Raw genomic sequence first — 15,186 nt, 5'->3', positions numbered from 1 at the left:
CCTACATTAAACAGCTGCCGCAGAACATACACAGGAAAGCGTCTAAGTATTTTCTCTCAGATATTTTACCAGCGGACTGATGGATGGGTCATTAATTTAATACAATCACCACATGAAAGCAAAGAGAATCACCACTTTTAGGAAAGCAATCAGAAAATCACACTGAACTACCATTCTGGTCACGTATGGAATTCTGCACAGGCAACATCTCCTAACTCATCCATATATGTGGATTCTCATATAGGCATTCTTCCGAGTGGCAGTCCATATCAACCATGACCCTCCTCATTTTTATAAATCCAATGAGGCAAGTTCTAGCTATTAAGCAGTAACAGGTATTCAGAGCCACAGACTGATTCAGAAATTTATAAATCTAAATAGGAAGGGAGATAAAAATAAATAGGGAAAACACAGACGTTTCTAATTCAAGAAGATATGTTTCTAATTGTTAGGCAATACAGTTAGGACAAGTCATTAGCCACTTACATCTGATTCCCAGTAATAAAGAAAGATTAGGCTCCTTGCCCTGAGCACGCTGATTAAGAATACTACACAATGCCTTCAAGTCAAGCAAACAATAGGACATTTCCTTGAACAGCTGATCAATCACACTCAAATCAAAGAGTGGCCTTTTGCAAAGAACGGTCTGCTGCCTGGACTGTTCTGCTTCCTGGCCCTGATCCAATAAAGAGCAGGTCTCTTCTGTTTGTCTTTGGTTCTGCATTGGATAAAGAAAACAAAAATCAGGCTGTCAGAACAGAGGAAAGGTACTCAAAAGCCATAAAGGTTGACATTCTCCCACCCAAGTCTATAAACAAAACAGTGAAGTCATATTACATGCACAGTAACCAGACTTAACTGCATACATGCAGTAAGAAAAATAAAAAAGGAGAGAAAAAGAATTCAATACTGGAAAGGGTTTCTCTGTGCCATCTGATGTCCGAGGTGAATCTGAGAGACGAAACATAAATTCCAACAGACTAAGTTTCTAGGGAGTCTCCCAAGGTCTCATATTAAAAGTACCTTGGTTGTTATGTAATTTGCTATGAGATTTATCCCCAGAATAGAAAGAACTGCAAAGAAAATTGAAACCTCATCCTGTAGTTTTATTGTTAGCAGCAACAGTGATTTACCTAATCTGAAACTATTTTTTGTACATTGAGAAAAAGTATATATGTTACGGTGTTGATAGGAACCAAATTTTTCAGTATAAGAGGAAAAGAAAAGTATAAAATCAAAGATGAAGAAAAAAGCCCAAGCAACTCTCAATTGTTAAATCTGAATTAGAAGTATCAGTATGAGCTCATGATTTATTATGCTCAGAAAAAGTGACACTCACTTACTCCCCAAATTACCACCATTTATTCCTCATCCTGAAAATTACTAATTAAAGGTAAGTTTGACTAACTTTCCAGGTGGTATTGGAAATTTCAGAAAAGCCAAATAGCCTGGGTTAATGAGGAAAATAAATTTTTTTATAGAAGAATGCCAGCTAATAATTGTAAAATGAATGATATAAAAATTACTCTTGTAATTGTCTAATGATTCAGATGATCATTGGTGGATGTTAAAACCATCAAGGGAAAGGGTGCTGGCACACTGGATATTCACACACTTGCCTGGGTATCAAGCCCACAGATCTGCTGATTGCAGAGGCTAGTGTTACAGCAGGAAGAATCAGTCTGTCACCACCTTAGTCCAGTGAGATTGGTATTTGTGACACTTACAGTGGGATAAGCAAACACATATAATTTGACGATGTGAAAAATACCTACAAAGTATTCATGCCAAAAAATGTTTGCAATGAGTCTAATATCCTTAGCTTTAACTTCTAGCTTACAAGAAATACAGGGGGTAGAGAACAAGATAAATGACACCATGAGGAAGCAATCAGACAAATCCAGGTATAACAAATCTGAGTCTATGACAAAAGGCTTGATTCTGTTAAGGAGAAGAAAAGAACTTTAGGTTTAAAAAGCAAAATAAAACACAACACATGGTCTTGATTGATACTGGTTTTAACATTTGGGGAAGAAAGGCAGGAATTTTTCTAAGAGATATTACCAAACATCAAGGAAAATTCTTATTCTTATATGGTGGGACAGTGCTGAAATGGTACTGTCCCTAATTTTTGGAGATGTATTTCTAACTATTTAGAGGAAAATGTCACGATGACAGCTCAAAAACTAAAATAAGTACTTTTTACATAACATGTCGTTAAATACAAGCCAAATATTAACATTTCATCTCATAATTAAATGAAGAAAGTGATCTGTTCCATAGATGATGTGTCTACATTTTACCTTCCTTAAGGATTTTCAAGCATAACTTCATTTATATTCAATTTATGCATCATTTTATGACTTGGGATCTAATCTCTATGTAACAGCTGACTTTGCTGTAGTTAAGTGTATGAAATTGTTTCTAAGACAATACAAAACTAAAAGTTTGTCTTTTTATTATAATCTTATTAAGAAACCTAATGAATTTAATTATCTGGCACAACAAAATCAAGTCTTCAATTAAAAAATGATTTACAAGTATGTACAAAACAGGCATTTCCTGTAACTTAAATAGGTACTGAATCATCCTTGAAAGCAATCTGAATTTCTTCTACTCACATCAAGCAATGTTCTTAATCTCTGAAGGTTTCTTTCTTTCTTCTCCAGCTCTTCCATCATCTTTTGAGTAGTCAATTTTTCTTTAGAAAGTTTCCCTTGCATAGACTACAATAAAGAGAATTCGAAAGCAAAGCATGTTAATGCTTAAAGCATAATACAATTAGGTAGGCAACCAGGAATACTGGCTCTGAACACTTTAGATGTCCTGACTTCCCCAATCCCTTGGAAAATGAGGCCTCCACTTCTCAATTAAGTCATACTACTTCTAGAGTGGATAGAAGGAAGGAAAAGTATCATCTTTTCCAAGACTAGGAAGGAAAAGTATCATCTTTACCAAGTAAGTTTTAATTCTTGGTAAAACATATTAAATTAAAGGTGCAGTTTAATGCTATATTACAAACAGTTTTTATTTTACTGATTCTCATTTATATACTGGGAGTGTATTAGCAAATCTATACTTGAAAAATTGAGCAGGAAAAAATCCGCCTGCAATGCAGGAGATATGGGTTCGATCCCTGGGTTGGAAAGATCCGCTGGAGGAGGAAATGACAACCCATTCCAGTATTCTTTCCTAAAAAATCCCAAGGACTGAGGAGCTTGGCAGGCTACAGTCCCTGGGGTGTCAAAGAGTCAGAAATGACTGAAGCAACTATGCATGGCACAGCATACTTGAAAAAAAAAAATTCCTTTTCTTATGATTAATAAGCTACAAGATGATAAGATCATAAGACTATCCCTGTTTTCTATTATTTGAAACACAGGTAAACATTCCTCTTGGTATACAGTATTCCAAGCAGTGAATATAATGTTGAATTCAAGCCAAAGGTCTACTATAGGGCTTAGATAAACTAATCTCTCTCTTAACTCCATTATAAAATTATAAATTAAACAGACATGACACTATTGTGAGAAAATCTTGAGTATATCAAAGCAGAATACAGGATATTTTAAGAGCTCTTGGGTTATTTCAGCTTATAAATCTGATTTTCAGCAACATACCACAGAAGAACTTGTTATAAACCTTGTACTTATCAGTGACTTTTTTCTATCAACTTTTCTCCTTTTAAACCACAAGATCAATAAATATGTCTAGAGAAGAGATTTCGTTTTTTTTTTCCCCTTCAGGTCTGTATTTAGTCTCAACACTAAAAATACTTCAGAATGTTGACCACCTAATTAGCACACAACCTACTTTTTCCCCCTCACATTATCTCTGGGTGGAATAAGAGAGGATGGTAGTCACCACTGGTGAGATAAGACTCTAAATATAAAATGGTTTTCTTAGTAACAGTACCTAACCTTTTTGCTTTTTTATTTCATTTGTCTGCTAAACTCTGTAAAAATATTATATTTAATAACTCAAAAGTTGGATACAAATGAATCAAGCTCTATAACAAGTACATTTTATTTCAAGGAAAAACTTGCTTTATATTCCACAAAAATGAGCTCCACAGCATAAAGTCACATGGGCTATTTGAGAATATATATTTTTGGGTACTGAAATTCCTTTGTAACTACACTTGACTGAATCAAAATCCATTTGATTGCATGATATGTTGGGATTTATCTACCTAGCCAAAAACTGATACTTACTGGCATGACAAAATTATTTGGCTGGAATCCAGAATTTATCCAAAATTTTCTTAAGATTTATGACTTTATTAATACTGTAAATAAAGGCATCACAAATAAACTACTCTAAATCTCATTTTAACAATGAAAACTGAACCCAAAACAGGTATTTTCATAACAGTGTAAAATAATTCTTTAAAAGACTACAGTTTTTTATTTTTAGCATGTTGAATGTGACTGATAATTAGCTAGTAAATCTGATTAATGTGTCACCACATAAACCTAAATTTAAACCAGTGAAGAAAGAGGCAATCTTCTTCACCAGAATGAATGAGAAATGTCTGGCACTAGTGCTGTTTGTCACCAGAAGGAAAACTGAATTTGGGAACAATATTAATATCAAGCTTAACATGTTGGTTGGGTTCAAAGGCACTAGCTAGGTGGTCCTTGAACAGAGGAAAGAGTTCACAGATACATTTATTCTAATAAGACCAAATGCTGTACTACTTATAGGATAATATTAGGTGTGAGCGTTATAGCTGGCTAACAGTTAACATTTCAGCTAAAAGATTACTTCTCTATTCCAAACTACATGAAAAAGCACATGTTTAAGAAAAAAGCAAGGGCAGGGGCATTTCAGCTAAGCTTAGAATAGAATTACTAAAGTTAAAAATAAATTAATTTTTAAATGTCTACAATTTCTCTTTAAATTTCTTGTTTAATAATGATTTAAGTCTAAGTTACTAACCTAAACAGGTATGTATCACAATCATTCTTGGAGTTGAATGTGGTTTTAAACTCATTTGTTATTAATATTTTGATTTAAATATCCAGAAATGCTAACCATTTTTTTCCCCCTTAAATACAGATAGCCCAAATGAAGAAAAACCAAATGTGCCTTACTCAACGTATTCTACATACTTCACAAACCTAATTTAGGACACAATATTTTAAAAGAATCTTATATTAGCAGTTTTGTTATATAAACACACACAAGTAACCAACCTCACCTCACCCCATCCCACACACAAAAGAGCATCACAAATACATTTCTTCATATAATCATTCATTTAGCAAAAATATATCCACATCAGTGAACAAAACAATCAAAAACACTTGGTCCTTGTGGAACTTGTACTAGGAGGAAAAAGGCCAAAGAATATAAACATAATAAATATGTAAGTTATGTAGTATCACATATTAGAATTTGCCCAGTGCTTTGGAGAACAGTGTGTGGTGATGGAGGCAGGGTGGAATGTCAAATCCGAAAGAATAAGGGCTCATGGAGAGGATGACATCTGAGCACAGTCCTGAAGGAGGTGAGAGACTGTGTCCCTTAGGTAACTAGAGAGTATGTTTCAGTCGTGTAAAGGTTCTGAGGCAGACAGGTGTCTCTTCTGTGTGAGAAATAGCAAAGAGAGCTAGGATGACAGAAAATAGTAAGAGATAAAAGTCATGATAAAGCTTTTGAAATAAATGTATCAGGGGGAAAAAAAGGCATTTTATTCCTCTCAAGGAGCTAATAATGCCACCATATAGTAGAGTGTAATGTACTAAAAGATTTCACTTTGGGGACAAAATTGCCAAATTGCACTTCGAGGCAACTAAGTATAAGGTGCTTTCCACAGGAGATTAGTTTCCCAACGTGCTCCAGCTTAACTCTTTTTCATTCCAGCTGCTGGTGCTGCTGCTAAGTCACTTCAGTCGTGTCCAACTCTGTGTGACCCCATAGACGGCAGCCCACCAGGCTCCCCTGTCCCTGGGATTCTCCAGGCAAGAACATTGGAGTGGGTTGCCATTTCCTTCTCCAATGCGTTAAAGCGAAAAGTGAAAGGGAAGTCGCTCAGTCGTGTCCGACTCTTCGCAACCCCATGGGCTGCAGCCTACCAGGCTCCTCCGTCCATGGGATTTTCCAGGCCAAGAGTACCGGAGTGGGGTGCCATTGCCTTCTCCGTTTCATTCCAGGAAAACCCCTTAAAACAATTCTCTCCCCTAAGGCTTATCTTAATATAAGGAACAAATCAGACTAACATTTTTTTTTTTCACTTTGAAGTAGCCAGGATTAATGCCCAAGGCACAAACTCTGAGGTCCGACAGACATGACTTAGAATCTCAGCTGAGACTTTGGGCACACCTTTCAAAATCTAAGCAACTTCATGTATAAAAATATGCTCTTTCTTACTTTGTACGATTACTGTTGAAGTCTAGGGATAGTAAACATAAACCAGAAAGAACCATTCCTATAACATATAATATCATCACCCAGAACCATCACTGACACCTCTTCATTTGGCAACAGAGGTTCCATTTCTCACTTTGGCCTAAGTGTGGACAAATATTAAATCACTTTCCCTCATTCTTCCATATTGATAAAAGAATTTTCAAAGTATTTTAAAACTAAGCAATAAATGATATGCAAGCCCCATAAAAATTACATTTCTTAAGGTTTCTATTTAATAATAATTAAAGACAGTGTCCAGCTCAAATTCCTTTCTTAACTATCATCTTGCTACCTGATATAACATTACAAGCCATCTGCCTGAGAGTTCTGCTTTTAGCATGATGACATGAAGAGCTACTCAGAACTAGTCCCCAAGGAAACTAGTGAAAAATCATGTAAGTGCATAAATCCTTTTAATGAGAACACATTTTAATGTGTTAGAAAAAAACAAGTAAGCCTTTTTACTTTGTATGTCCTCTGCCAAAAGATTATAATGGTAACATAAAATGGTAAGATTTCACTGGAAACAAAGTTACATGGGTGAAATGTACTTTTGAGAAGTAAATAGGAAGGAAGGTAATAATTCCCAAAGAAGAACTCATTCACACTCAAGGACTGTAGCCAGGTTTATGGAAATGATGGTAAACATTCTACTGCAAAATGTCTTTTCCACTGACAGAAGAAGAACCTTTTAAGAGGAGAAGCCAGTTTAGCTACACTGGTTTTGTGGATAAAAGGAAAGGCAGTATTTCTAAAGGATCAACTAGTAATCCAGGTATTCACACCAGTTAACAATATTACCTTGACAGCTGAACAAAACAGATACATCTGCGTTTTTATAGCACTGAATTCAATTTCAAAATTAGTATACACTTTTACATGAAGTAAAACCTTTTCTATATTCAACAACAAATACATTATAATCGGTAGAAGACTGAGTTCTCCCCAAACTTCAAAGCTGTGAATCAATAAACTTGTCACTGACCTAAATCAGTATTTATCTGACTTCTGATACACAGCACCGAAGAATTGATGCTTTTGAAATGTGGTGTTGGAGAAGACTCTTGAGAGTCCCTTGGACTGCAAGGACATCCAACCAATCAATCATAAAGGAAATCTGTCCTGAATATTCATTGGAAGGACTGATGCTGAAGCTGAAACTCCAGTACCTTGGCCACCTGATGTGAAGAACTGACTCACTGGAAAAGACCCTGATGCTGGCAAAGATTGAAGGCAGGAGGAGAAGGGGACAACAGAGGATGAGATGGTTGAATGGCATTACCGACTTGATGGACAAACTCGATGGAGTTTGAGCAAGCTCCGGGAGTTGGGGATGGACAGGGAGGCCTGGCATGCTGCAGTCCATGGGGTCATAAAGAGTCACCCATGACTGAGGGACTGAACTGAACTGAACACATCTTATAGTATAGTATAGTATAGTAAAGTCACTCAGTCGTGTCCGACTCTTTGTGACCCCACGGACTGTAGCCCACCAGGCTCCTCTGTTCATGGGATTCTCCAGCCAAGAACACTGGAGTGGGTTGCCGTTTCCTTCTCCAGGGGATCTTCCCAACCCAGGGATCGAACTCAGGTCCTCCCACATTGCAGGCAGATGCTTCACCGCCTGAATCACCAGGGAAGCCCTAAATTATGGTATGTGCTCATTATAAAATGTTTTATTTAAAAAGAATGAAGTAGTTTTGAATTTACTGACATGAAATGATCAGTATATATTATTAGATGAAAAAAAATGTACAGCACAAAACAATATTTATTATATTATCTCGCTATTTAAATACAAACATATAAAGAATCACATTTAAGTGAATGCATAGGAAAATGTCTACAAAGATACAATTTTGTAACTAGTTATCTCTGGAGTGAAGAGTAGAACAGGATAGGGAGGATGACACTTTTGTATTGCTTGGACTTTTAAATAACAAGAATGTCATTTTTACCTTAAAGGGAATAGTTAAAAAATGGAAAGAGACTATTAATATTATGTACTGGAGAGCTAAGAAAAACTAGTAACACAGAAGCATCTTATCTGACTTAGAGAATGTTTCAACTACATAGACAACCGTGTTAGAACTGACTTTCAGAGGATGCTAATGACTATTATATTTCTATGAATAATTACCATTAGTGAGTAACCTCACTCCAAACAATGACTTCACTGGCTCCTAATAAATCAAACTCTACAGACAGATTATATATTAGGGTCCAATCCCTGGAAATGAGTTTTATATCACCAAAAACTATTAAAGTTGATCAAAAGTAAAATAAATGTATGTTTCAAAGATGTTTTTTAGATATTTAAATATTCCTTTGAAGGGATTTTTCTGCAGTATTCTTAAAAAATATATCCATGGGCCTAAGAACTCCTTTTTCTGCTAAATTTTCCTGTAGTAAGCATAGGCATTTTTCACTGCTTCAAGAACTTCAAAATCTTCTAGGATTTTCTATCTTGACAATATTCACTTCCAAGATAATATTCACCAATGCCTGTGAAAGTACCAGAATAAAGAAAGTCGAGAATAGGGCATGATCATAATAGCGGAATTTTGCTAGTTATTATGGCGTTTTAGGGTTAGCAAGAGAGTAAAAATAGATCACCTGAGTTTAAAACTTAACCTCTATTAAAAACAATTTTTTTTCCTAGATAGAAAGACTTATTGTGCTAACACACACACACACACACACACACACACACACACACACACACAGAAGCGGTAGGGAGAGGAAGTAATCCAAAAGGACACATGAGTCAAACGAAAGAGCTGCCAATGCCCCAAATTGGAACAATTTGAGCAACAAAGTACAATAGTATTAAATCATAACCCAAGGTATAAAACATAGCCATGAATCCATATTGATGTACATAAACGTGGCAAAATAGACAAACTTCCCATTATAAAAGAATTACAAGGACTTCCCTGGTGGTACAGTGGGTAAGAATCTGCCTGCCAACGCAGGGAACACAGATGCAATCCCTGGTCAGGGAAGATCCCACATGCTGCGGAGCAACTAACCCCACATACCACCACTACTAAGCCCTCCCTCTAGAATCCTCGAGCCACAACTACAGAAGCCCAGGAACTTAGAGCCCATGCTCTGCAATAAGAGAAGCCACTGCAGTGAAAAGCCCAAGCATCACAACCAAGAGCAGGCCCTGCTTGCTGCAACTAGAGAAAGCCTGCACACAGCAACCAAGATCCAGAGTAACCAAACATAAATATTTTTAAATGACTATAAAAGGTTTTCAATGCCAAAGGACAAAGCTGACTTTAATTTGCATTGAGATCATTTTTATTAGATTTACTTCTTGGAAAATGTTACCAAATAAAATAGAAATTCCTTTCACTGTTGTCCGTGATAAGTTAGATAATGGCTGAGGAAACCAACCGTTTCTCGATTTGAATGGCTTATAGAATAACTGGTTTCTCGATTTGAATGGCTTATAGAACAACTGAAGGAATACACATTAAAAAGTATAACCTCTGTGAATCAAGCCAGTAAGTCCACATACTTGCTCAACTGGACTAGTATTTGATCACACTGATAGATCACTTAACATGGTCAAAAGACAAAGCAGACTGTCCATAAATTCTGATGTTCAAACCACTTATGTGATTCTTTTTTATCTCCAGCTTTGAGAATACTCCTATCAGGAGATATAAAAATAAAAATATATTCAGCATAACTTGTCCAATGGTTTCCTATCACCTGAAGAATAAAACACGAAGACGTAATATCCCCTTGTGTGATCTGGCCCCGGGCTACTTTCTCCCACTGGTCAGCTCTCGCTGGGTCTCACAAGCAGGGCTCTCCACACCAGCTGCCTTCCTGTTCATCAGGGAGCACACTCAGGGCACAGCCACACTCAGGGCACTGGCTGCTCTCTCTGTCTGGAATGTTCTTCCCCTGGTTAACTCCCTGCAAATCTATGTCCAAATGTGACTTACTAGGGGAAAACTTCATGGACACTGTATCTAATGCAACATGATCTGTCATTGCCCTCTGTTTTTTTTTTTTAATAATTTATTTTTTAATTTTTTTTTTTAATAATAGCACATATTTCTTCTTGGAGCTTCCCTGGTGGCTCAGTTGGTAAAGAATCTGCCTGCAACACGGGAGACGTGGGTTTGAACCCTGGGTTGGAAGATCCCCTGGAGAAGGGAACAGCTACCCACTCCAGTATTCTGGCCTGGAGAACTCCATGGACTGGATAGTCCACGGGGTCACAAAGAGTCGGACACGACTGAGAGACTTCCACTTCACTTCTCTACTTGGCATTATACTCCCATTTCTCCAACTCACCCCACTAAAATGGCCAGGGACTTGCTGATGAACCTCTGGTGCTAAGAACAGTACCTGGCATATATGCAGGGGCTCAGTACATATTGGGCAAATCAATAAAAGAATGAAAATCCACTTAATCTACAAATTTTGGTTTGTATTATGGGTCAGACACCCTAAGCTCTAGACAGTAAGTGATCTACAGTAGTCTCCACACTATGAAGAAAATAAGTAGGAGGAACAGACACAAATATGCAGTGTTATACTTTGATAACACAGAAAACAACATATAGAATTAGTAGGAGGGGTGGGTTCTTGCCCAGTCACAATGAACTAAAAACAGTCCGTTGTCTTTAAATAGCACATCACTGATGGTCTTACTCAAATGTGTTCTCAGTAGTGGAGACAGACTACAGCCAGTTGAAAAGAGGCAAGGTAAGGAACAGAGAACAATTTTTTGAAGAAATGATTTACCAAGAATCATTTTCATTCTAAAAAACTGAAAGATTAATATTAAAGAATTTATAATGTCATCTCCAGTGTTATTAATATTTTTACACAAAACATATATGCTTTTATATTTTTAGATATGTAATTGAGCATACAGCTTGATTAAAAATGTACAAAATATTCCTTACCTGAATTTCCAAAATCATTCTGTCAATCTCATCTTGTTGGCTATCTATTATCTAGAACACAGGAAATATATCAGTCTGAATCAAATTTTTTTTTCATTTCTTTTTTAGAACTACTAAATTTCAAGAAAACAAAAGCACACAGAATCATGAATTTTTTTTTAAAAAATCAAAATGTGATTTTTTTTACAGAAGTATTTATACAAAGTATCCTTTAAATAGCCATATGATTTAGATCACACGTAAACAAAACTGCGAATGCCTTACTCTAGTTCTTGATAAACCTTTAATCTTTACATTTTATAAAAACAAATTTGAGGAACTTCCCTGATGGTCCAGTGGCTAAAACTCTGTGCTCCCAAAGCAAGGGAGCCGGTTTTGATCCCTGGTCAGGGAATTAGATAGCACCCCAACCAAGAGTTTGATGCCACACCTAAGGATCCTGTGAGCCACAAATAAGACCTGGCACAACCAAATAAATAAATATTTAAAAAAATAGGAAGTTTGAAACAGATTTTGAATAATTTAGGAAAGAAAAAGATATCCTTTTGTTTTTGCTAAGAAATAACATAACTTCTTTAGTTTGGATTTAATTTACAGTTACTTAAATTGCTATTTTCTTTCCTAATAAAGACATTCAAACTAAAAATTCTATAAAAGCTGCTACTGCTGCTGCTGCTGCTGCTAAGTCGCTTCAGTCGTGTCCGACTCTGTGCGACCCCATAGACGGCAGCCCACCAGGCTCCCCCGTCCCTGGGATTATCCAGGCGAGAACACTGGAGTGGGCTGCCATTTCCTTCTCCAATGCATGAAAGTGAAAAGTGAAAGTCAAGTTGCTCAGTCGTGTCCGACTCTTAGCGACCCCATGGACTGTGTAGCCCACCAGGCTCCTTCGTCCATGGGATTTTCCAGGCAAGAGCACTGGAGTGGGGTGGCATTGCCTTCTCTGTAAAAGTTGCTAAATATTAGTAAAAATATAAATCAAATAAAGTAAATAAGTTATATATATGCACACACATATCTACAGATTTCACTGTCAAAGTTCACTATCAAAGATATGTACTGACCTTATTGGCATTTTCATTTTGTTGTCTCAGGTTATCATTTTCATTCTGAAGCTGTTTTGCATCTAACATGGGAAGGCGAATTCCATCTTCAAGGCATCTTTCTACTTTTTGCTGCAAACTGTTTTAGAGAGACATAATTGTATGAAGAAAATAAGCTCTATGTGCTGATTTTGGTAGATGACTTCAACATAAATGAAGTCTCTTCTTAGGGTCTATAATATATTTTAGGCAAGCAATAATAAAAACCTACAGAGAGTAGATGAATAAGTTTGAGTACTTATATTTCTTACAAGTAAAAAATATAATGGAGGTTGATCATCTTTTCAGAAACAGCAAATGTGAGACCAGATTCAAGACCAGATTTGCTTAGTATGTGAAATCCTTAGGCCCTAGCAAAGTCCCGCATGACCTAATCTGAGCTCCGTGATCTAAACTGTGTTCTTTCCCTCCTTCCCAAAAGGCGAGCTCCTTGATTAAGATGACTGTGGTAGGGAGCCTAAGAATATGGATGTATGTCTTTTGCCCTTCATTTTGAGTTCAGCAGCAGTTTGTTTGTAAAGATATCTGTTACTTAAATCAGCAGAATTACATTTCTCCTTCATGAGTGAAAGCAACAATCCAGTCCCTTTTTATAATAATCTGCATTTCTATCAACAGCTTTTTAAAATTTCCTTCAGCATTCTTATTAACTTCATTCTGAACCTGGGATGTAGTAGACTGGAAAGGTCAGTTTCATTGTTTATTCCTTTAGGGAATTCTCTTGATCTTTTAATTGGGAGTGGTTCCTTTGCTTCTGCATTTTACTTATACTTCTCTAACTGTATGAGTTTAGGAGAAACAGTTACCTAAAGGTCTTGAAGGGCTGTTTTGTGGGAGTATCTCTGTGAAGTCTGTTTGAATATAATTTTTTTGATGCAAGGGCTGTTTTTAGTATGGATTCCTACCATGTCTTTCCTCAGTGTGTGTTGGCCCAACAGGTATGATCGGTGTGGTGGTGACCAGAATCTGTACTGGATGTTGAGTGGGGCCTCCTCTTTGAAAAGCAATAATCTTATACATTTATTATGTGACATAGCAATTCCTCATGCTATGCTTGGCACAGAATTGCATTTATGAGGAAACAATAAAAGGAAGCCCCTCTGGTATATTAAGAAAAAAAGATAAGGGCAGGGGGGTAGGTGTTAGCTTTGAGAAAGGAAGAGTAGTATTTAGGTTAAAAGAAACAACGACCCAAAACAAAACAAAACAGCAAGACACCTAGAAATAGTTTTACTTTAGCATGTAGTCATAGTCAAGAGTTGCAGCCTACTAAAAGAAACAGAATTCCTTTAATGTGGATTTTTATATTTTCACTATTTTCCTCTTTCAACTAGTATGGCTGTCATGTTTTGTCTCCCCTTCCATATGCCTCATAAAGAAATGCCATATCTAGCCTGTGGACAAAGAATTGACAGTCAGAAATAGTACAATGAGGTATTCGGATGTGTTCATAAATAATGGCACCAGAGAAGTTTTTACATATTATAAATATACTGTACGGCTTTGTAATATACTGTTACTTGTCATAAAAGTATCTGCTTTTTCAGTCTAAGAGTGAAAAAATATGTTATTTCTATCTCAGAATGTTTTTGTCCCAATTCAGTGTTAAGGTACTATTTCTATGTATTTATTACAAACATTTCAAGAAAAATAAATTACATCAAAACTGTTAAGGCTTATCATTAAGAAGAAAACAAAAGAGTCAGTGATGTGGAAGGAAAAATGTACTCTGTCATGTAAAAATAGCAAAAAGTATTCCTTCACGTACACATTCTCATTTTGTTTATGTTATGAAGCATGCTCATTTAGAAAAGTGATACATCTCTTGAACAGCAAAGGTACCAACTACTGCGTAACTGTGAATCCCTTCCACATATTTTACTTAAGATTTTCATTTCCAAGTGAAAAACGTTTGCCTCATTTTTAAATCCCAAAAGCTCTTACATATTCACAAAGCAGGAAACTTGGAAATAGAATATAAAAACAGATCAATGTAATGATATAATTTATAGTCACATAATACATCTTAAATTCTTCTGAAACTTAAGGAATACTAACTACATCATATAGTTGAGGAAACTGAAATAACATTCCTACCCCCAAAGTCAGGTGACACTATAGGCATACAAGTACTGAACAATTTTAGAACACCTTCTCTGGTCCTTTATGTTTGTTAGAAATCAAGAGAAATTTCCTGGGATGATGTCATCTCAGGATCAAGATACTGAAGATATGGAAAATGAATTCTGAAATGCACTAAACTAAATCTTTCCAAATCAAGAATACCAAGCTCAATGTTCTCCAAGAGCATAATGAAAGAGAAAATCAAAATAAAAGAGAAGGTATAAAATCATATCAAATATGTAAAAACACACAATGGAACAAAACAAACATTCAAATTATTTTCAGGTGTTCCTAGTTCTACTCATAAAAACACAGCTTGAATTTATGACTGTAACACTATAAAACAGAACAAATGCATTATCCCTTGGCCTTTTGTCGTAAGATTAAAGAAAGATATGTGGTTGAATTAACAGAGGTCAGGAAGCTGTTTTGAGACTAGAGAATAGGATATAAGGAGTGGAGTAATAAAAAGAAATTTAAGATCAAGAAAGCAGAAAACAGGAGAAAAATAAAGGTAGAGTCAAAGGTGTATGGATTCTTTTGAAGCTGAGATTAGAGACACTGACGACTGAATTGTCCTAGAAATCAGAGGTTTTCTGCACTGAAAT

The 15,186-nt window shown here is 36.1% G+C and overlaps 1 protein-coding gene across 2 annotated transcripts in view; it reads right to left on the bottom strand.

Moving 5' to 3' along the window:
- Positions 1–15,186, bottom strand: part of CEP85L (centrosomal protein 85kDa-like) — a 150,534-nt gene that overhangs the window by 17,688 nt on the left and 117,660 nt on the right. The window contains exons 9-12 of one of the 2 annotated variants that reach the window (XM_010861804.1): positions 12,416–12,533; positions 11,352–11,402; positions 2,622–2,726; positions 487–718 (exon numbers count right to left, since the gene is read on the bottom strand). In XM_010861804.1, the coding sequence (XP_010860106.1) occupies positions 487–718; positions 2,622–2,726; positions 11,352–11,402; positions 12,416–12,533 (506 nt within the window). The remainder of the gene's footprint in view (positions 1–486; positions 719–2,621; positions 2,727–11,351; positions 11,403–12,415; positions 12,534–15,186) is intronic. The other variant, XM_010861805.1, reaches the window with a different exon arrangement.

Source organism: Bison bison, unplaced genomic scaffold (assembly GCF_000754665.1).
Source record: "Bison bison bison isolate TAMUID 2011002044 unplaced genomic scaffold, Bison_UMD1.0 scf7180017864473, whole genome shotgun sequence".
Lineage (NCBI taxonomy): Eukaryota > Metazoa > Chordata > Mammalia > Artiodactyla > Bovidae > Bison > Bison bison.
This window is presented reverse-complemented; position numbering and strand designations above follow the sequence as displayed.